Source organism: Miniopterus natalensis, chromosome 13, assembly GCF_054644295.1.
Source record: "Miniopterus natalensis isolate mMinNat1 chromosome 13, mMinNat1.hap1, whole genome shotgun sequence".
Classification (NCBI taxonomy): domain Eukaryota; kingdom Metazoa; phylum Chordata; class Mammalia; order Chiroptera; family Miniopteridae; genus Miniopterus; species Miniopterus natalensis.
Genome location: NC_142093.1, coordinates 52,011,835 through 52,034,728, shown reverse-complemented (window position 1 = coordinate 52,034,728; position 22,894 = coordinate 52,011,835). Strand labels below are relative to the sequence as shown.

At 37.0% G+C, this 22,894-nt stretch overlaps 1 protein-coding gene across 3 annotated transcripts in view; it reads left to right on the top strand.

Annotated features, from left to right (window-relative positions):
• Window positions 1–22,894, top strand: part of REV1 (REV1 DNA directed polymerase) — a 68,087-nt gene that overhangs the window by 5,417 nt on the left and 39,776 nt on the right. For 2 of the 3 annotated variants that reach the window (XM_016209661.2, XM_016209660.2), the window contains exons 3-4: window positions 15,012–15,180; window positions 22,457–22,609. In XM_016209661.2, coding sequence (XP_016065147.2) covers window positions 15,012–15,180; window positions 22,457–22,609 — 322 coding nt within the window. Of the gene's footprint in view, window positions 1–15,011; window positions 15,181–21,818; window positions 22,358–22,456; window positions 22,610–22,894 lie in introns of those variants that run through there. The other variant, XM_016209664.2, reaches the window with a different exon arrangement.

Here is a 22,894-nt window from a genome sequence, read left to right as displayed (position 1 = left end):
AGTTGCCATAGCACCATTTGTTGAAAAAGCTGTGTTTCTCCATTGGATTACTTTTGCACTTTTGTCACAAATCAGTTGGGCGTATTTGGGTCTGTCTCTATCTAGGTTCTCATTTTATTCCATCAGTGTGTGTCTGTCTTCACCAACACCACATATCTGCACAGTGAGAGTGATTATCTCCATTTTATTCTTGTCAAGAGTGTTTCAGCTGTTCCAGAGCCTGTGCCTTCCCATAGAAATTTTAGAATAAGCTCGTCTTTTTCTACAAAATAAATACCTAGCTGGGATTTAATAGGAATTACTTTAACCTATAGATTTATTTAGGGAGAATTGACATCTTTATTATGTTGGGTTTTCCAGCCTATGGACCTTCCATCTCATTTTACTCTATTATAGTTGATTGAACAGATATATTTTGTATGCTGCTTGTGTTTTAGGAACTGTGTTTGAACAGAGGTGGTGGTTGATGGGACATGTGGGTTTTGTGATGAATAAGTAATCTCTGGGAGTTAGACGCGAGGAGAGGAAACGGATGGGTGGCAACACTGAAGAGTGGTAATTGCCTTCAAGAGTTCAAGTGGGTCCTTTATAGAGGAATTGACTTTTTTAGCTGGGCTTGGATAAATAAGTGTTTTCTGATGGAAATGACTAAAGGCATTCTTGTCCTAATTCTGACCTACATTTTCACCTGTATATTCCTTAATTTTAATCAACGTGCTTATCTGATGATTTAGGTTTGTCTTTGTACTTTCCCATTTCTGTGCTTCTGTTTGTGCTTTTGCCTTTGATGAAAAGCTCGTTCCCTCATTTCTGTGAACTGGAGTTATATTCACCCAGTAAGACCCAGATTAAATTAGATTTTGCCTCCTTCCCCTGTCTAAGCAATTCTATAGTATTTAAATTTCATAGCATTGTTGCTAGAGACACTTATTTTGACCCCTACATTTTGTCTTGTTTTGTCCGGTCTTACTTAGGTACTTAGTTTTTTGGAGTCAGCCCATTTTATTAGTAGCCCCTAGCCAAACATGGATCAGAGATAACACCGTAGGACCCTAAATTTGCTGTTCTTTCTGCCTTCCCTGGGTCTTTTCATCATTCGATCTCTGCTCATATGTTGTCTCCTCCAAAAGACTATCCCTGACCACCTTACCTAAAATAGGTGTACCTTGCCCAGCAGTGGCTTTTCTAACTCCCATCCAGGTTTATTTTCTTCATAGGACTTATTTGTACCTGAAATGGTATTATTAATCTGACTTATTTTCTGTCTGCCCAGTGGAGTAAAAATTTTGTGGAGCACAGATGTGAATCTTGTCATTGCTGTGTCCCAAGGGCCTAGAATCTTCCCTGGCCCTTATATTGTGTGCTGCTCAATGAATGTTAGACAAGGGAATGGATGAATAACAGGGTTTTTATTCATTAGAATGAATAGACACATATGTCAGAATGTTAAAATATTTTAAATGAAAATATTGATATAGTTTCACTCATGCTAATTAAACTCAGTCTTCTTGAGTCTATAGTTTTTTGTTTGTGTGTGTGTTTTAAAATATATCTTTATTGATTTCAGAGAGAGGAAGGGAGAGAGGGAGAGAGAGAGAAAGAAACATCAGTGATGAGAGAGTCATTGATTGGCTGCAGCCTGCAACCCGGGCATGTGCCCTTACCGGGAATTGAACCCCAATCTCCTGGATCCTAGGTTGACGCTCAACCGCTGAGCCACGCCCGGCTGGGCGAGACTATAGTTTTTAGTTAAGAAATGGGGCCACATTTAGGCTTACTGAATTGTAATATTCTGGGAGATAATGTGGATAGCAGCTCTCCAGGTGGGCTAGTGCTTCAGTCTAGTGAACTATGATTACTCTCTTCTGTGGAGTGGGATCAGGACAGTTGATGTGGAAAGAGGTGTCCTGGTTATTTTCTCCTCTTTTCAACATGTGAATAGAAGACCAGGCCCAGAGACTTTGGCACTGCCGACATTGGTGAAAAAGCTGGTGGGCAGGCAAATACTTTGACTCAATTTATAGAATCGACAAGGGACTGTATACAAGTGTAACAGACTTACATTACAAGTGATAAGGATTTGTTTGAAAATTTAACCTTATATTGGTGTTTTCTGAGCATATGAATGTGGTGATTTAGGAAAAGAGTCTATTTAATGCTGCTGAGTCTAGTTTTTTGGAAATGGATGCCTCCTGGGAATTACTTTCTATGAATATATACATATCTCCTTCCATTTCCTGTAAAACTGACCTTATATATCAGGGATGTAGGAATTAACCTTCCAAATGGGAGAGACTTACTATATTAATTTATGCCCCCCACTAATTTTGCCAGTGTCTGATAGGTATATATATACCTGTTACTCAAAAATGTGGTCCCTAGGCCTTCAAAACTTTTCTCCAGTTTTTGTTTTGTTGTGGCTTGTAGTTGAATGTGGTACGTCTGAGGCAGTTAGGGAAGAAAGGAGTCTAGAGGAGGAAGAGTAGTGGATGGGAGTCAGAAGACAGAAGGGTTTGCACGGTAGCTGTGTGATTACAGACAAGTCACTGAGTTTTTCTGTTTGCTCATCAGTAACTATGCTAAATTATCTTTTCTAATTTGTAGGATTATGAGACTCAAATGAAAAAATGGAGGATATTGCTACTATAGGGCCAAAGGAGAGGTATAGGTAGCCATTTGGCTTTTTTCTGCCATGTATGTAGCACAGCCAATATTTAATCAAGTTCTTTAGATAATGCCGAATGAAATGGTGACAAAATGAATGTTTTCTCAATAGAGACCTATTAAGGAAAGCTTTGTACAAGATTTAAATATTGTTGATAGAATTTGTTTAAACCAGATGAGCAAAACTCTTTATAAGCTAGCTGTTCCTGGAGATGTGAAAGTGATCGTCATGTAGCTCTTTGGTATTATGCAGTGGCCTTTACTGTGCAATTTCACTTGCAGAGCATTAGGCCTGAAGCATGGCCTTGTGTTTGATATGCACCTTTTACTTTTACTATGCAAAATTGTCTGTTACTGTGGTTTGTTTTAGGTAATCCCAAAATTTCGTGGCATACAGAATAGTCTCAGTATGTCCTGTGAAAGTCACGGTAGGCGTGTTGTGGAATATAATTTTAAACTGGATTCAGAAGATACTTAGTATCTTAGAGTGCCTTCATTAAGGAACACATTATTTTATGTAAGAACGTCTGCTAAGTGTTTGAGGATTTACAGTGTCAGAATCCTTTTAGTGAAGTAGTGAGGGTTCTTCAAGCCCAACACTTTCATCCTCGTTAGTGCCATTTGCCACTAGCCAACTTGCTACAGAAAATTATTTGGTTTACATTTTATTTCCCCCACAATAATCTACCTTAAAAAGCAGGTGGGACTGGCTAAGACAATGATGAAAAAGAACAGTAGGGGGAGAAGAACGAGCTCTGACACCTCAAAACCCATTATAGACGGCTGTAAGCAGTTAAAACGAACTGGCAAAAAAACAGGCAGGTGGCTTAGAGAAGCTTAAAAAGACATTTTATATATATATATATATATATATATATATATATATATATATAAATTGTATAGTTAAACTTGGTATCTGTATATATGTATCTGTTATAAATTAAATGAGTTAATATTTATAAAACATTTAGAACAACCTAGCACTTCAGCATCACATTAAATATTTTAAGTTATAAAGGCTTTTCCTGTAAATCAGAGGGGGAAAGGATGGGATTATTCAGTATGATTTGTTGCAACAAATTGGATGGCTGGGTAAAAGCTTATCCCTCAAAATAATGGGAAATAAAACTAAGATTCCAATTGATTAAAAGATAAATTTCAGAAACAGTCTATTTCAGGAAATAGAGCTGGGTAACAAACATGGAAATAGGTTCAACTTCACTAATAAAGAAATACATAATGAACCAAGATAGGTTTTTTTGCAAAGTTTGTTTATTTTAAAAAATTATTACTTGCTTATACCTAATACAAGCATGGATGGATAAAATTGTTGGAGTGAGAGTAGTATAATGGTAGATTTTCGTAGGAAAATGGCAGTTTATGAAATAGATGAAGAGGCTTTAATTAATATGCTTACAACCTTTGACGCAATAATTCTTCTAAGAGTCCATTCTAAGACAATAAGACTAATTGGCCACCTAGTATAAGGTTTATATAAAAGTTAATTTCATCACATTGTTTTATTTAAAAGCAAAGTGTTGTATAAGAATGGAAATTTAGTTATAGATTATACCATTTACAAGGTGACTTAAAACAACAATATAAACTGGATAATTTGTAATGCAGAAAAATTTTTGGTAAATGAAAAAGGGTAAGAAGAAAAGTACAGGAAAAAAATGCTGGAGGCAAATATATCCTAGTGTTCCCTCTCTTTGGGCACAGAACTGTGAGTGATGTATTTTCTTCTATTTATTTCCAAAGTATTTTTTTCGAGACATGTTTTAGTAGAATAGAGAAAAGCCTTTAAATAGTTCTGAGCTTTAGTATTGTCTTGGAAAACATGAAACTACATTAGACCCTTTGATCTTTTTGATTTTAGGCTTAAGACGTTGGTGTTGAAATATGCTACTGATAAAATAGGTTGCAGAAATAAGGAAAAAAAATTACGTAAATTTTTCCAGATACACTATGTGGAGAACTGTATATTTTATTTTTATTTTTTTCTCTAAAATCTGTCTGCTCTCTCTGGGAGAGCATTATACTTCCCTACTTGTTGAAGTCAGGCTTGGCCATGTTGACGTAATGTGAGCAGAAATGGTATAGTGTATCACTTTGGGGATCAAGCTTTAAAAGCCAGTTTGTGCTTTAGGTAGAGGTAGCGCCAGTAGCCTGGACCCCAGAGTGTGGCTCCATGGACATTTAAGAGCACAGGGTAGACGTGTTTCCTGAGTGAAAAATAAACCTTTGTTGTAAGTCACTGAGATTTTGAAGTCATACGTTATGGCAGTATAACCTGCCCTATCCACTCTGAGCAGTATCTGAAATGGTGGATAAGAAAAATATTTAAAACAAATATTTTGTTTTAGGTTTCCTAGAGTGGTAATCTTTGGCTATATTTCAGATCAAGTGTTGACATACTTTCTGTACAGATCCAGAGCTTTGTGGGTCATGTACTCTCTATTGCAGCTACTCAACTCTGCTCATGTGGCCCCAAAGCAGCCAGAGACAATATGTAAATGAATGATTTGACTGCCCCTTGTTTAAGATTGAAGTAGTAAGGGTTGAAAGGAACTTTAAGCCTTTAAATTGGTCATTGTCTGTGTGATGCTTTCTTTGGTATTATTGATAAATAGGACACCACTGAGCCTCTTGAAATGACTCCAGCGGTGGTCTACTTGTCTGGAGAGGCAAGCCAATGAGCTAATGTCTGCAGCTTTCTCTGAGACTCCCCAGCATAAATTCAAACCCTGTCATGTCTTCTCAGTGTGATATTCATGCTAATTCACTCTACAGCCCTCCAAACCTAGGTTATATTCTCAGTTTGAAAGTGTACTTTGAACACTATGGCCGCCACATCTTTTCCTAGCCCCCTAACAGCTTTGTTCATCTTTCATCCGCTTATCTTAATGTAAAAATACTTAGTTTTAGGTTCAAGCTCAATCAAATGTTTTTCAGTTCTCTGTTTCCACAGAATTTTTTCCTGATGTATCATATTACTCATTTTGTGTTAAAAATAATTTGTGGGCTGGCCGGGTGTGGCTCAGCGGTTGAGCATCGACATAGGATGAGGATGCAGGCGATTGGGGTTCGATTCCTGGTCAGGGCACATGCCCGGGTTGCGGGCTTGATCCCCAGTCGGGGGCGTGCAGGAGGCAGCCGATCAATGACTCTCTCATCATTGATGTTTCTATCTCTCTCTCCCTCTCTTTTCCTTTTTCTGAAATCAATAAAGATATGTTTAAAATAATAATAATTTGTGGAATCCTCACCAAGTTTTAAGTGGGATACTTGAAAATGTGTACTGAGGATATATTTGTGATTAAAGTAAGGTTTCCATCTTCAGATGTCATAAGTAATACATTCTATTGGATGCCTGATTAAAGTTGCTGGTTGTTTTGAATTGGACATTAACTTGAGTTCAAAAATGCCTTAAAAGTTCTCTCAGTCTTAAAATTACAGTATTTTAAAAAAGATTTTTTATTGGTTTTCAGAGAGAGGAGGGGAGAGAAAGAGAAACATCAGTGTGAGAGTGACATTGATTGGCTGCCTCCTGCCTATTTGAGTAACAAATACTCAAATATGTTATTTACCTTTCGCTGTCAGGTTAAGTAGTTTTTACATAGACCTTAGAATATATGTAGCTTCTTTTAAATAGTTGCAAATGTTTATAGTTCTCATGTATGTGAGTCAGGATTTTCTTAGTACTATGCTGAAATGCAAAATGGCAATGAGTATAGGTCACTAATTGAACTTTCATAATAAACTTTATACTAATACTTTTATTTGCTTGGTATTTTGGGGTTTATTGTAAGAGTTCATTTGAAATGAGGGTTCTACTATTTAAAAACATTGAAAGTCCTTGGTTTAAATATTTCCATCTGTCTTCTTCATTAGGACAGAGCAGTTTCTTAATTTGTTTCCTTTGGTGTTTTGCATGACTGAACATCAGTAAATGCTTATTTGCCAATATGACTTAGCTTGAGGTCTATACAGGATTAATCCTGGTTGATTTTTACTGTGCTTCTCTAATGAAGTTGGTCAGGGTCTCGCATATATTTAATCATAAATGGAATCAAATATTTGAAGTGCATAGTCTGATCTACTTGAAGTGGAGCAGAACTGTCTCCACCTTTTCCTTCCTTCCATACTTGTGCATTATTTGAGGTAGCTGTTTTGAAGGAGGAGGTAGAGCCAAATAAAATAAAATAAAGGAAAAGACATTTATTTAGCTTAGTCATTTGAGATTTCTTTTTCCTTTGTTGCCATTGTATCAGTTCTACATCCTAAAATGGTACAGTTTTTAAATAAAATGTGGAACCTTAATTAATGTTCAGTTAGATTTTTCTCATTTTTTGACCAAGATAACTTTGTCTCTCATAAATTAACAACTTTCCACATTCTGTTGCCCAAGAAGCATATCTACCTGTGTTCTTAATCAAGTCTTGCATTGAAATACACAGAATTGGCTGAGAAGACAATCTGGCAGCACTCACCCACCTTCCTTTCAGTGGAGTAGTCAGCGCTTCTTGAATCAGTACTCTCGGTATTTTATTTGCTGAGGTATCGCCCATTGTCCTTAGGCGATACATTGTTACAGGTCTGCAAAGCTTTCTTTCTAAGATATTTGTAAGTCTCTTAAATTATTCAGTGAGAAATAGTTTTAAGTGAAAAGTATTTTCTTACTAATCAGTTCTTCACTGGATCTTGTGTTCTGTCAAGAAAGGATACATGTTACAAGTGTATGTAGAAAAGAAAGAGGAAACTTTCTTTTGTTCAAGGTGTAAGGTAAGTTATAGAGCTTGGTTTTATGTTTATTAAAATTTGAAAATGTTGCTGTATTACAGTACTTTTATTTGAAATTGATCTGCTTTACAAAACCTCATACAGGATGCTGAAGGAGCTAAGAATTTTGGCTTAAAATGATACAATGAGAAAACCTCAGCATTTCACTTTTGCTGAAATATTTCTAGAAAGTTTTCATGTACCAAATTTGTTCTCAAATTAGAGTATCAAAGTTTTTAAAAGGTTGGAAAAGTTGAATGTGTGCTGATTCAAGGGTTAATATGATACTTTTTATTCTGCAAGTGGCTCCCTTTTATTTTTGATTTCTTTTCCCCCAAAAACTTTTTTCTGAAGTGCAGAATATAGAATTTTTTATTAATTGAGAGGTAGTAAGTTGGAGAATAAACATGGGATCAGGAAACAAGGCTTGGATTTTAATTTCAGGTCTTTTTATTTACTAGCTTATCTCTTCTTAACAGCGATAAGATTTTAACCTATTTAATTTTCACAAGCATCTTTAAAGTAGTAGTAATAGTAGTAATAACATTTTATCAAGCTTTTATGATTATGGGTTTTGCAGAATTGAAAATTAAATGTGGATAAAATTACAAACACAGTAAAATTCAAGTTAATACTAACATGTGACTGACATTGTTTTGTTGCTCACAATGTAATTGTGGTACTAACTGGCACATTGCATATTCTTTTATGTTTGGAATTCCTGTCCAAATGTGTTTTTAAAAATCTTTAATTATGGCAAATTACACGTAACATAAATTTTACAACTTTAACCATTTTTAAGTGTACAGTTTATTAGTGTTAACTATATTTACCTTGTTTTGCAGTCCCCAGAGCCTTTCTGTCTTGCAGAACCGAAACTCTATACCCATTAAGTAACTGTCTAGTTCTCTCTGGCCGTTCTAATTTCTGTAACTATGAATTTGACTACTCTAGATACCTCAAAGGAGTAGAATCATATGCTATTTGTGAATAGCTTATCCTACTTAGCATATTGTGCTCGAGGTTCATCCAGGTTGTAGCATGTATTAGAGTTTGCTTCCTTTTTAAGGCTGAAAAATATACTATTGTATGTATAGACCACAGTAGTATGTGGACCTGAAAAAGAAATTACCTATCAAGAACTCCTGCTTAAAAAAAAAAAAAAAAAAAAGACTCCTGGTGGCCAACTGGGTTCAAAATTAAAAGTAGGGCCTAGCTGCTGTTTCCAAACAGGGGCGTCTCATGCAAACTGCACTTCAGGGAGAAGCCTGCACTGAACTGCCTGCCTGTGTTTCTCTCATCTGAGCCAGCCCTTGTAAAGGAATTCCTGAAATAGTATTTCAACCAATAGGACCTAGGCTTTCCCATCCAGGTGGAGCTGTGCAGCTATGTCCCTGTCGGCATCTTCATTGACCAATCAGAGCTGCTCCATTCTGACCAATCAGGACAGTGCCTTTTGGACCAAACTGCCAGGATTTGGAGTCCTTGTTTGCATGAGGATGGACCAGTCAGGAACAAAGGGCAGGGCCTTCTCTCTATTTAAGTCAGCTCTATTTAAGTCTTCTCTCTAAGTCAGCTCTGGCTCCACACTTTCTCTCTCCACAGAAGACTGAAAACTGTGTTTCCCTGGCTGACTAGTGCAGAACCAAGAGGATTAGAGCTGTCTAGTCAGAGAGGGGCCTTGCCCCAGGGCCTCTGTGCCCCAGGTCTCCTCACAGCCATGCTGTATCATAGTCCAGCTTTGTCATAATTGCGGTGTAACACTGTTGAGCTGTTCTACAGCCATGTTGTATCACAGTTGAACTGTTGGCACTGAATAGTTTCCTTCCTCACCTTGCCCCAAATTGGGTATTACTGTTGGCAATGAATTGGTGCCAGCAACCATATGTTGACAAGCCCATGACATTTAAAGGAAGTACATGAGCCTGGCCAGGCGTGGCTCAGCGGTTGAGCGTCAACCTAGGATCCAGGCGATCGGGGTTCGATTCCCGGTCAGGGCACATGCCTGTGTTGCGGGCTGCAGCCGATCAGTGACTCTCTCATCATTGATATTTCTATCTCTCTCTCTCCCTCTCCCTTCCTCTCTCTGAAATCAATAAAGATATATTTAAAAAATAAATAAATAAATAAAGGAAGTGCATGAAAACAGCACCAGCACCTTCATAACCCAAACTGGGTGCTGAAATTTTGTGGCAGTGCTTAATATGGAAATGGTTATCCAGATGATTGTCAAAAATGCTTGACTTGCTTTTGCAAGCATACTGTTGAAATGAAATTGATCTCAGAAATTTTGCTAAGACTATACTGTTGAATTCCTGTATTGGAATCACTGGTGGTGAGAATTAAGTGAGATAAATAGGTGCTAAATTAATGTTAATTTTTTTCCTCAGTTCTTTTTACCTGCTTATGGTTATAAAATTACAGTTTTTTATTTTGCTCTATAAAGAGGTAAATGTTTTTTAATAAGATTGACATGTATATTATTTACCAGAATGGACACACCTAAGTGTCTACTGCCTATAGGAAATAATATTATCAAGTTATTGTTATGTGCAAAAATTTACCCTTATTTTGTTTAGTAAACATGTATGAGAGCACTCACTCTATAACAGGAGATGCCAAGTATAGTGTATCTCTTTAAAGTCATATTTTGTTAAATATAATGGTTTAAGGAAACTGGTAACTAATCTTAAATTTCTATCAGATATTTAGGATTATTGCTAGTAAAAATGACTACCAAATTGCTTTGCCATAGAGGAGGTTTTCTGAGCATCTTGTTCATGTGTCATGTTTCAAACTGCTGCCTAGCCTCAGTAGTGAAGCCATAAATAAGTAGAATAGATTAGTTACACTTTTTTTCAAAACGTCTTAGATCTCCTGTGCTGGCACTTTAAATAGACATTTTGGGAGTTGATGTAGGCCATTTAGGATATGTGATGATGCATACATATAGATACACAAATATGTAATGGATACTTATATATAAAAATGATGTTGATAATATTGCTTGTTGAGGGAATAATAGAAGTGAAGACCCTTTAAATCTTCGCCTTTTACTCACAAATATTATTAGCATATAATACTATCAGATACAGAACTTCCATTATATGGGATAAACTCAGCTGAGCAGGGATTCTGGTATTACACATCATAAGAGAGAGTTTATTTTGCCCATGTCAAAGCATTCTTACTGACTTCATGAGTTATAGAGTTGGTTTTGTAATACAGGTCTTGTTTTCTGTGGTGGACATTTGATCTGATGGAACCTACTTATAATGGAATATGAGCCAGTGATAAATAGAAAATTATCTGGAAGCTAAATAGATTCATAATAGTTTAGGTGTGAAAGGAACCTTAGAGGCCATTTGCTTCAGTCATGCATTTGACTCTTATTAAGGACTAAGAGAGCAGAAAACATCTTAATGCCACCCAGCTAATTATGGCAGAACCAAACCAAACCAAACTCAGGACTTTTGATCTCCAGTTCACTGTGTTTTCTCTTATACCACATGTTTTATATTGGCCATAACTCAGACAATATTTGCTTTAAGTACTTTGCATTCCATGACTTTAAGCTTCTTGAATTTAGTGCCTGTTACGTATATAAGACATTGTACTTTTTAGATAATCAGGATATATGAGGTGTGTGCATGTGTGTGTGTATTTTGTTTTTCTTCATTTACATTTTTTTTCTGCTTTAGCTTTTATTTTTTAATCCTCACTGAGGATATTTTTTTCTTTGTTTTTTAGAGAGAGTGGAAGGTGGAGAGGGAGAGAGAGAGGAAGGGAGAGAAACATCAATGTGAGAGAGACATATTGATTGGTTGCCTCCTACACATTCCGGACTGGGTCCGGAGCCTGCAACTGAGGTACATGGCCTTGGCCGGAATTGATTCGGGGACTCTTTAGTCTGCCGGCTGAGGCTCTATCCACTGAGCCAAACCGGTCAGGGCTGCTTTAGTTTTTTTATCCATAATATTGGGTGTGATATGACCTGCTTTGCTTTCTCTCACAAACTTTGGAAATAGTCTTCAAATTTTGTTTGCTGTAGATAATGCTTTTAGTGCATAGAGTTGTGCAGCAGCTTTGTAAGTGATCTTAAATGTCTAGTCTGGCCTCTCATTTTATCTTTGAGGAAACAGGCTAAGTGAGAAGAAGCAATTGCCCAAGATGTCATGACTTTTCGGTGTTAACCTGCACCTGGAAACCAGGCTTCTCTATCTGGGGCTGCATCACATTAAGGTTGATCACGTATGAGTTTCTGGAGATACAGACCTGCATCTGCATTGTGGCTATCCCACTAGCTTTTGTTGTGTTGGTTTTTCATTTTTCTCATTTGTGCCTGTGTGCCTGTACACCCAGGACATTCTAGAAGGAAAAGGTATGGAAGGGTGGACGTAAAGAGAAGGATTTGTAGGTGGGATTATGGATTGAAAAAAAATTGATGATTTATAAGTAGAGAGCAGCTCTAAAGTTCCTCCCATCTTCCTGCTTTGGAATAAAAGATAGTAATAGTAATAATACTAGTAATATCTGACATGTAATTCTTACTATGTATACATGGCCCTTTCCTTAGCAATTTATAATGTTTGACTCTTTTAGATCCCACAACAGCTGTCTGAGGCACTGTTACTATCCCCAGTTTACATATGAGAAAACGAGGCCTGGAAAGTTAAGTAACTTGCTTGAGGTCCACATAACTAGTAAATGATAGAGCTAGGATTTGAATCCAGTCAGTCTCACTTTTGAGTCTGCCATCTGGCCTAATTTATAAGAGACTGAGTAAGTATTTCAGGTAGGAGTCTGTGATGCATTGTGGCTATCAGTTAATTCAATAGATACTGAAGCACCTGCTTTGTGCCAGATGCATGGAAGTAAGACAGAAGGTTCCTGTCCTCAAGGAGCACATATTCTGAGGGGAAGTCTGACAACAAGTAAACAAATACTCAAGGTAATTTCAGATTATCAGTACTATGAAGAAAAGTAACTGTAGTAGGTTGCAGGGATGGGGATCCCTTGTGTGTGTCATACAACTTTCAGCGTCATCTGGATTTCATAGTGTTGAATACTATCTCCCAAACATTTTTCTCTAATTAGCACACATCTGCTGAATTAAATAAGGGTGTTAAATACAGAATTGAATTTATTATGCAAATCTTGAGAGCTATCCTTTATATTCTTTTGAACTTATAACTTGGGAGTATGTTCTGTTGCTGAAGAAATAGGGCCAAAGAGAGGTACTATTTTTAAAATTTCAAAATTGTTTCAGCATATGTATTGTCTTCCACCATTTTTGGTAGAGTTTAGGGTAGGAATCTCAAGGCATATACATTACTTGAAAGGAGTTCTGATTTCTTCATACTTTATAATAACAGTTTTGTATTGAGTACTTCCTATGTGCCAGACCTAGTTCATCATTGCAGCCTTACTGTTTTCTTGTAAAGGAAGAGGAGAAGGGTTGAAGGAGCTCGGCACTTGTCCAGTAACACAGCTAAAGTAATGTTAAAGTCAAGGTTAAACCCAGGTTGGTCTGACACTATAGTTTATGTGATTTTACCTTTTAATAGATTGGTTTTCATGGTTCACACTGAAAGATATGCAGAGTCTTCAAAATGGAACTTCAGGGAACCCCATAACTTCATCCCACAAAGGACAGCGACCTCTCCAGGTTTTCCAGTTCCAAATTTCTATAGTAATTAGTTTTCAAATAGCAACTGGTAGAGGGAAGAGTGCTTTATGAGCGTGTGTATGTGAAGATAATTGTTCCTGGAAGCCGCTGCTGTTTCATTCGTTTAATACACGTTGGTTGGGAAAATTTTAGGTTAACTCATAAGATGATTTTTTACATCTCTGTGCTTTTTATTGGATTTGGCGTCTGTTGATATTTTTGCATCGTATCTAGCCTTTACTTTGGTATTTTTCATTGTTGGTTAATAAGGTGAGCCAAGTTCTTGTAATCTTAGGGAAAGAAAGTAAGTAAACTATAGACTCCTGACTGGCTAGGTATTTAATTTCCACCATTTTACATTAAATCATTGTGATGCTCTAGCTTAGTTTTTGTGATCCCCAACCCCTGAAAACCTTCCATTATGAATTTTGAACTCATTTTATTTAAACGTTTTCATTTCTTTTTCTAGTGCAACGTCCAATTTGGTGGCCACTAGCCACATGTATTAAGCACTTGAGATGTGGCTAGTCTAAATTGAGATGCGCTGTAAATATAAAATATACACTTGATTCTGAGACTCAGCGTGAAAAAAAGAATATGGAATATCCCAATTTTTTATATTGATTACTTGGTGAAGTGAGAATATTTTGGACCTATTGGGTTAAATGAAAGAATCATTAAAACTGATTTCATGTTTTTACTGAGGTTACTAGAAATCTTAATGTATGTGGCTTGCACTTATCAGTGTGTGTGATCAGTAACATCAAATGAATTCTACACCATAGAATTTACCAAGAATTAAATCTGGAATATCTGTGTTTGCTTTTTTAGTTTTTAAATTCTTCTAAAGTCTAAAACTCATCTAATTAGATAGTTATAATAAAAGTGTTCATTTAAATACTTGGGCCTGTATTGCTTGGGGTTACTGAAAATCTGTTGCTTGAATAACAAAGTAAATACATAAGCCTCCTGTGACTTCCCCCACTCCCTGTCAGGTACAGCTGTTGCTAAGGGAAGTGTGATTTAGAGCTTTCATTAGGATAATAGGTGAAAGAAATGGAAAAGCTATTGAAAATAATTAGTTTAATGTGATAGTAGTAAATGCGGTTTTAACATAACTTTAGTGAGTCAGACATTTTTTTATGGGAAAGCATAGACTATATTTTTGTTCAAGATATTTTAATAGTTTTATTGAGAATAAAATATTTTGAAACAGTTGAAAAATATATGGTGTTTTTTGGTCTGCAGTGTTTATTTTCTGTATTGGTGGACTCCTGACTACTACTTTATTATAGTAAGTCCTCACTGAATGTCATTGATAGGTTCTGTGACTTTTAAGTGAAATGACGTATAACAAAACCAGTTTTACAATAGGCTGATTGATATAAACAAGGGTTAAGTTCCTGTGGCATCTCATTAACGCAGTAACGAATTGTTGTTACTTGAGGACCTGCTGTATTCTGAAGGAGCTGTAAGATTAGTTGGAGTCTCTGTAAACTGATTCATAAGTGACTTTATAGTTGTTAATTTTTTTAGAAAACATAAGATACTAATATCAGGGTCATATTGCTAAATGTGATAAAAAGTTTAAAAATACTTGCTCTATTATTAGTATTTGATTCATTACTTGAGGTCCTATTTGCTCTTCGAGGCCCCTCTTAGCAGTAGATATGTTTGCGGTGGTTGACTCTCTCTGGCAGCCTGGGAGGATGTTGTGCTAAGGCAAAATAGCTTTATTGTCTTGTAATTTACCTCCCAATTTAGTTTCCTGGCAACACAGCCAAGGAGAAAGTGAACCAGTGATATGTTATTTGAATGACCTGTTTTAGGGATTATTCAGCTAGGGCTCTACTTTCTTATAGATAAAACTTAATATATTTTAATATTAACTTTACAGATCCTTCTGCTGAGGAATTGAGAAAGCTAATGATGTTGCATGGAGGCCAGTACCATGTGTATTATTCCAGATCCAAAACAACACACATTATTGCCACAAATCTTCCTGCTGCCAAAATTAAAGAATTAAAGGGGGAAAAAGTAATTCGGCCAGAATGGATTGTGGAAAGGTAAGTATAATTTTTAATAAGTTTTAAAGATTGGAATATATTTTATTTCTATTATGACGCATTGTCTCTTAAGGGTGAAAAGTAATTAATGTCTTAAACAGCACTACTGTACTCTAATTTCACATTGATAATTCTGGTGACCTAGGATTTGACATCCTATTAAAAGTACTACATTAGTGTTCTTAGAACCTCGGCTACCAGGAATTAGGGGCACTGACTCAGGTAAGCAGCAGGAGGCAATGATAGGGGGATTGACTAAGCAAGTTATTCATTTGGCAAATATTTGTGCACCTATTCTGGGCTAGGTAATGCCCCCTGTTTGTTTGGAATTGATGTGTTGTAAATCAGTGGTGGCCATTCGTATTAACTTTCTAAGTTATGTCATCTGGAACTTTGGTGATGAGCCAAACGTAGGTGATCTATATTTTAAAACAACAATATTACATATGAGTGATTGCTAGATTTATGAAAGTTGAAAGTGAGAACATTAAAATCATAATTTTATATATGACTAGATTATAATTGTATAAAATAATGGTCAGATATTATGGAGTGCTAATGAAACAAACTTAGTTATTATTTTTTTAGTCAATTTCAAGCTTTTTGAAAAAATCCTGATAAGCTTCACTAATTCTGACATTTTATATATATTTATCAGCAGATTGAGTCATGCTCAGTGCCTTTGTGTAGCAGGTATAGCATGACAGATTCAGTGGGAGGCAATAAGCTTAGTGGAAAAGCCTGTGCTTGGGCTCTGGAGACACCTGAGCTCAGGAATTGGTATACCTGTCATCTGTGTGACTTCAGGAAGAGTTCTGCAGTCATTCTGAACTTCATTTCCACATTTGTAAAGGAAGGCTGGTATCTGCCTGCTTTGGTTATGTGAGAACTAGAAATAATTTGTGCAAACCAGCACAATGCCTGATACATATATATAAGAAGAAACTTTTTTTTAAGTCTAAAAACATTAGCAAGTATTAATAAATAAATCCCAAAAAGTCAAAAGGGTATTTAAAACAAAGAAGTGCATTTAGCTTCCAGACAGCCAAATGTATTTTATAGATTAAGCATTTTTTAAACCTTGGGGGATTGTTGAAGACCCATTCCTAGAACATCTCACTGGTTCTTTGTGCTGTGTTCTCATGACCTAGTTGCTGTCCATTCATTATGTAGGATCAGTGAACATGGCCTTTAGCTGTGTGCCTCCTTAAAAAGGAGTTGAGAAGTTTTCAGTATAAGAAGTTAGGGTCATTCCAGAGTCAGGTGTGTGTGGTTGTGTACAGACATTCCAGCCCCATCCTTGTACTAGGGCTATAATTTTGATCTGGGAGTATTTAGTTTGGCTTTGGAGGATATGGGGTAGCTCCATGGACAGTAGGAGGGCGGGGGTGAAAAGGGCTCCTACTGGGTAGGACTTGGTTTGCTGAGAAAATGGTGGTTTTCATGACAGCTATTTTCTTTAGGCTTGCTCTTCCTTCTTGCCCTGAATGCAGCTAGAGAGGCAATGCAATAGACAAAGGAACTGTGACAGCTGTAAGCTTTAAAATTCACTTTAATGGATTTTATTTTAGTTTAAGTCAAGCTTAATCATCTGTTTTTAAATAACTAAAGTGACTTTGGAGACTGTGATTATATGGACTGTTTGCTTCATTTTATATATGAGAAGGCAGAGCTATTGAGGTTAACTGATTTGCCCAAGAGCAGCAGGATTCAGTCCAGATATTCTGACTCCTGTTTGCCCCATGTGGAAATGGATCAGTCTGGGCATATATCTTAATATATAAAAGAAATGGTCAGTATCTACTGTGTCATAGGATGGAATTCTTTTGCTTAAAGCACACTACTGTTTCCTTTTACACTCTGATCCTAATCTTGCTTATCTCTTCCCTTCCTCAGCGGTGTGTTTTTTATTTAAAAATAAATTTTTATTTTAAAAATTAAAAAATTTTTATTTATTGATTTTAGAGAGAGGAACGGAGAGAGAGAAACATTGTTTTTGTTGTCCACTTATTTATGCCTTCATTGTCTGTTTCTTGCATCTTGTATATGCCCTGACCGGGAATCTAACCGTCAATCTTGGTGTATTAGATGGATGACACACTAACCAAGGAGCTACCTGGCCAGGGCTGCTTCTCAGCTGCGTTTTAATGAGATTTTATTAATATTTAAAATTTTAAACATTATGTTAGCTGTTTAGTGGATGATACATCATATTCTCTTTTATAATTAGCTTTATTATTTTTAGTTTGAGCAATTTAAATAGCAACTACCACTTCTAAGTGTGTGGGGTGATCACTTGGCTTGATAGAATTCCCTGGTGTCTCTGTCTGTGCCATGAAACCTGAGCCAGTGTATGTTGTGTACCTGTGATTATAGGGCCAGGGCTGCTAAGGGGTGGGAAAGTCCTTTAATGAGAAGCCTGTGTGCTTTAGTGTAAGGTATGAGATCATTTTACGGAAACCTCTGCCTTGAAAATCCTACACTTGCACAGTATATTGTAGGTTAGTGGTTTTCAGATTTTTGCCGTACTACTCTTCAGACTATTTTATACTGAGATTTAAAGTGTAGAATAGTTGATGAGAAGCTGCTGTGACCCAACCCACTGCCTCACTAAGCCATGGAGTGCCGTGGAACACATAAAACGTCATCCTAAGTTACCACGGGGGGACATGGTTTTTGTTGTTGCTCATTCTGTGTTGAGTCTTTTCAGCTTGGGAACCTGCCTCCCTCCTGTGTTAGGCTCTCATGGCTCTGCTGTGAGTGGAGCGTGTCTCCACTGTTCCAGTTCATGCAACTCACTAGGGTCTTCTAGTGGGAGTGGCGGATGCTCACTAGAGTTTGTCTTTCTTTTTAAGCTCCCAGACTATGTTTGTTATATACTTAGAGACTCTGCAGGTCTCATACTTTATATGGGCTAAAACTCTGTTTCTAATTACATTCACTGTAAATATTAGAGTGCTTACTTAACTCAAATAAAGCTTGATTGCAGCGTTCTCTCTCATGGTTTTTTCATTTCCCTTGTGTTTTTGCGTCTTCAGTTCTTCATAGAAAATGTGCATGACTCTGGTGTCTGGTATAGATCTGACTTTTTTTTTTTTAATCTTGTCATTTACATTTTTCTCTCACAGCACTACAAAGTTCTTCTAAAATTACTTTTATTTGGCTAACCAACACACACATTTCAGACTACCCCCGCTGATTTGTCGTAGGTAATAGTTTATTAGAAAATATCAGTCTTTAGGAGCTCTCAGTATCTGTGTAAAAAACAATCTGGACCCCATAGGAGAAAGGGCTAGAAGTCGTATACATATTTTCATACCTGTTTATTTCCTTTTCTTAGCACGTGGTGTCTTGGTAAGTGGTTGGGAAGTTTAGGTAATAGAGGTGGCGCAAAGAGAATTTTAACTTTGGTGTATAAAGATGATTTTTGCTTAATGGCAGAATGGGCAAAAACAGCTCAGCTTTTCCTTATCACATCATTAGATCCTTGCTTGCCTTAAATCCACTTTTGAACATGGAAGAAGATAGATGCCTGAATCGATGGGCAGGTTTGTAGACCAGTGTTAGGTAGCGTTTTTCTAATAGAGGGTAACTGGACATTGACTGGAACCATAAACACATTTGATGTGCAGAATTGTTTCATATAAAGAAAGTGCTGATACTACCAAGCTAGAAGAAAAAGTTTGGAATAGCAATTAATGTAGGGGTGATTTTGTTGTATTTTGATTTTTGTAAAAATTTCCCAAAATCTGGTCATAACTGTCTGTGTAGGTTCATTGTCACTTGATAGAAATAGGAAACTATTGAGAGAACTGTTAGATACAAAGTTCTGTTTTAGAGATAACTTTAATGGGCTGGGCTGCAGGACAAAGCAAAAATTAAGACTTCCCAAAGTAGATAAATATTTCACTTGCAGTTAATACGTGCCTGACCCATTGTATAGAATGTAAACTCTTTCATACATATCAGAATATATTTTCAGTGTACAGTACATGGAAAGCTCATACGAAGAAACCATCCTTTGTCCTGGGCAGGTGACGCAGTTGGTTAGAACGTTGTCCCTTCAACCAAATGGGTGTGGGGTTCGGTTCCCAGTCAGGGTACACACCCAGGTTGTGGGTTTGATCCCAGGTCAAGGCACGTACTCGAGGCAACCAGTTGATGTCTCTCTCTCTCTTCCCCTCTCTCTATCTCTCTCTCTACCTCCCCTTCCCTCCCTTCATCTCTAAAATCAATAAAATTAAAATAAAAACATGCCCTGAGGTAAGGATTAAACAAAAAAGAAAAAGGGAAAAGAAACCTTAAAGCTCCTTTTGGTTTTGATATTTGGCTCTTTTTTTGGTAAGAATAATAGTAGAAAATGTAGATAGGTACAGGTCTTTGTGCTCAGGATACACAGTGAAAGGAGAAACTATTAGAAATTAATCCCAGAGAGATTCCTTTTTTTTAATCCTCACCCGAGGACATGCTTAGAGGAGGGAGCGAGAGGGAGAACAATTGATGTGAGAGAGACATTGACCACTTGCCTCTGCATGTGCCCCAGCCAGGGATCCAACCTGCATACTAGGCCTGCGCCCTGTCCAGGAGTTGGAGCAGCAGCCTTCTGGTGCACAGGACGGTGCTCAGCTGACCGAGCCGCTCAGCCAGGCCCCTGTGAGACTTTTAAAAAAATAAACTTTCAGATAATGTTTCTGTTCATACATCCCTAGATAAATAAGTGGATAAGCAGGGATATTTAAGAGTGTACAACTGATGGATAGTGGTTTGGGCTTCATATTAAAAGAATTTCTTGTAGAACATTTGTATCGTGCATTGGGCATTAATTCCGTTCACTAGATGTCTCTGAGGGTGTCTGATTTGAGACCTGCAGTATTTAAATTGGCTCTTATTTTGTATCAGTCTCCATGGACTTAGTTATGTAAGGCTAAATTCTGGGTGACATGTCTCTTGTTAGCAGTGGGACCAGATCTTACTCCGTGTGTGTGATCAGTGTTGACCATAGAGAGCTCCTGTAAAGACTGCATCACCCCAGCCTGCTGTCAGTAGGGTGGGAGAAGCAAGCAGGTGATAGGGCAGTTTCTCTCTTCATTGCTCTTTGGTCTTACCTCAGATGCACACCTGGCATGTCGGGTGTAGTTTCACTCTCTACTTACCCCTTAGTTACAGCTTTATGTGATGGAGTGATGGAAGGGTGGAGGCTAAGGTTAGGGTCCTGCTTCACATATGAAGTACCTCTACAGCTGAGGGGGGGAAGCAGGGGAGGTAGAGAATACTGTCAAAAGAGAGGTCCGTAGTCAGATAGTTAAGACCAACTGTTAAAGGAAGAAAAGTTTGATAAAGTAAATTAATACGTGTTCTAATTTTAGGAATTTGATTCTAATATTTGAATATAATCTGTAATCTTGATAAAAGTAACTTAGTCTGATAATAAATATTTGGGTAAATGAAAATTGAAATGTCACTGATATGTTCTTTCCTACCATAATTTAGTCATTGTAGCATTTGGATACAGTAGGTACTTTGGGTAGATTTACTAAATACATATTGATATAATTACATAAAGGACAGATAGTCTGTAACATTTTATAGTTCCATTTTTAGCGTATTTCATCACTGTGTTTTTCCTATGTTCACAGTTGGCTCAGTATTTTAAATTTTTTTTTTGTTAGCCAATTCAGTCATTTCTTACATGTTTGTTATTTATTTTTTTAAATATGTCTCCTCAGAGAGAGGAAGGGAGAGAAAAACATCAGTGATGAGTCATTGATCTGCTGCCTCCTGCGCACACCCTCCTGGGGATGAGCCCCAACCTGGACATGTCCCCTGACTGGGAATTGAACCTTGATCTCCTGGATCATAGGTTGATGTTCAGCTGCTCAGCCATGTCGGCCGGGCACGTTTGCTATTTAAAAAAAAAAATACTTTGTGGAGTGCCCTTTGAGAAAATTAAACATCAAAACTCTTGGACTTATGACATAATAAGAGAAGTATATTTAGTCTGTTACTTATTAATTTTTTTCTAAATAATTAAAATATGACTTTCCTAGTATACATTTTAGGTTTAAAGCCAGAGATGTGTTTAGAAACATTTCCTGATGCTTAAGGAGCATGTTTTAAAATTTGGATATTAGCATAAGTACAGTATATTGGTTGGCTATTTTAAATTGAAAACATTTTAAATGGTATAGTAACCATATATAACTCAGTTTATTAGAAAGCAAAAATCAGATTAGGACAGCTTAATCAAATTAGTTTTAGTTCTAAAGTACAAAGGAGTAGGTGTCTGGGAGTGTCAGTTAATGTGCCAGTGCCACCTAGTATTATAGTAATACTGCTGTTGCCCTGTTTTTTACTGGTTATGTTGGTATGTAATGAACATTTGGGAGAGAATATTATGATAGCTTCTGCTCTCACAGAGTTTGTATCAGGTGGCCTTGTCTCTCTATCACTCTTACATCAAAATAGTATAAATTACTTATCACTCTTAAAGTTGAGGCTCTTTATTTTGTTCCATTTTCTTATTTTACAATTTTTTTATTCTTTATGGTTTTTATCTTCATCCTTAGAGTTGAGGATATTTTTGCCATTTTTTTTTTTTTTTTGTAGAGAGAGTGGAAGGGAGGAGATGGAGAAGAGAGAGAGAGAGATGTGAAAGAGACATATCTATTGGTTGCCTCCCACACACAACCCGACTGGGGGGCAGGGATCAGGGATTGAACCTGCAACCCAGGTAATCGAACCCTTGACCCTCCAATGTGCAGGCTGACGCTCTAACCACTGACTGACACCTGCCAGGACTATTTTACAATTTTTCACATTTAATAGACCTAATATGAATTGTGGGAATTGGGAATCTTCATCCAGTTTACTTATTCTGGGAAAACTTAATATGTGAGATGGATGGGATTTGAGACAGTCTTGATGATTGTATAATTACTTGAGGGGAAGTTGTGGTCAATATTAAAGTCAAGATGAAAATACTAACTAGTCCAACTATGTGCTTTTCTCATCCTACTCTAGTTGCTTTTCTTCCTCATGTAGGATTGTTGGCCACTGATTTTTAAAATCTCAGATGTGTGTCTTTTCATGGGTGGAATGTCATTCTTCAGAGTGAGGTTATGTTATATTAGGACCACAAAGACAGAGGGAGAGGACTGATAGGAAAGATGGCTTGCTGGTGAGATACTCCCATCATTAAGAACATTGCTTTTTCAAGGAAAGCTCATTTCCTCCAAGTGTTGATCTCTTCTTAAGTTGCTGTTACTTTTTGTTACAGCATCAAAGCTGGACGACTCCTGTCCTACATTCCCTATCAGCTGTACAGCAAGCAGTCTACTGTGCAGAAAGGTCTCAGCTTCAATCCTGTATGCAAACCTGAGGACCCGGCACCTGGTCCAAGCAGTAGAGCCAGACAGCTCAACCACAGGGTGTAAGTTTGTCTAGAGTGGTAATGCTACAAACCTGGGTTTTAGCAGTGGGGATGGTTCCTGCTCTGCTGAAGATAAGAAACAATTATATAACCTGGCCATTCATCTATATTAAACATGCTGAAGTAGGTGTGTGGGTGTCTTACCTAAAAATTATTTTTATCATGAAAGCTTCATAAGTAAAATGTGAACAGAAGGTTTTTCAGTCATTTTAGATTCCCATATTAAACTAATGGATCTTAAATTATTACAAGTAAAATTTTCCATGTTTTTTTCTGAAAATAACT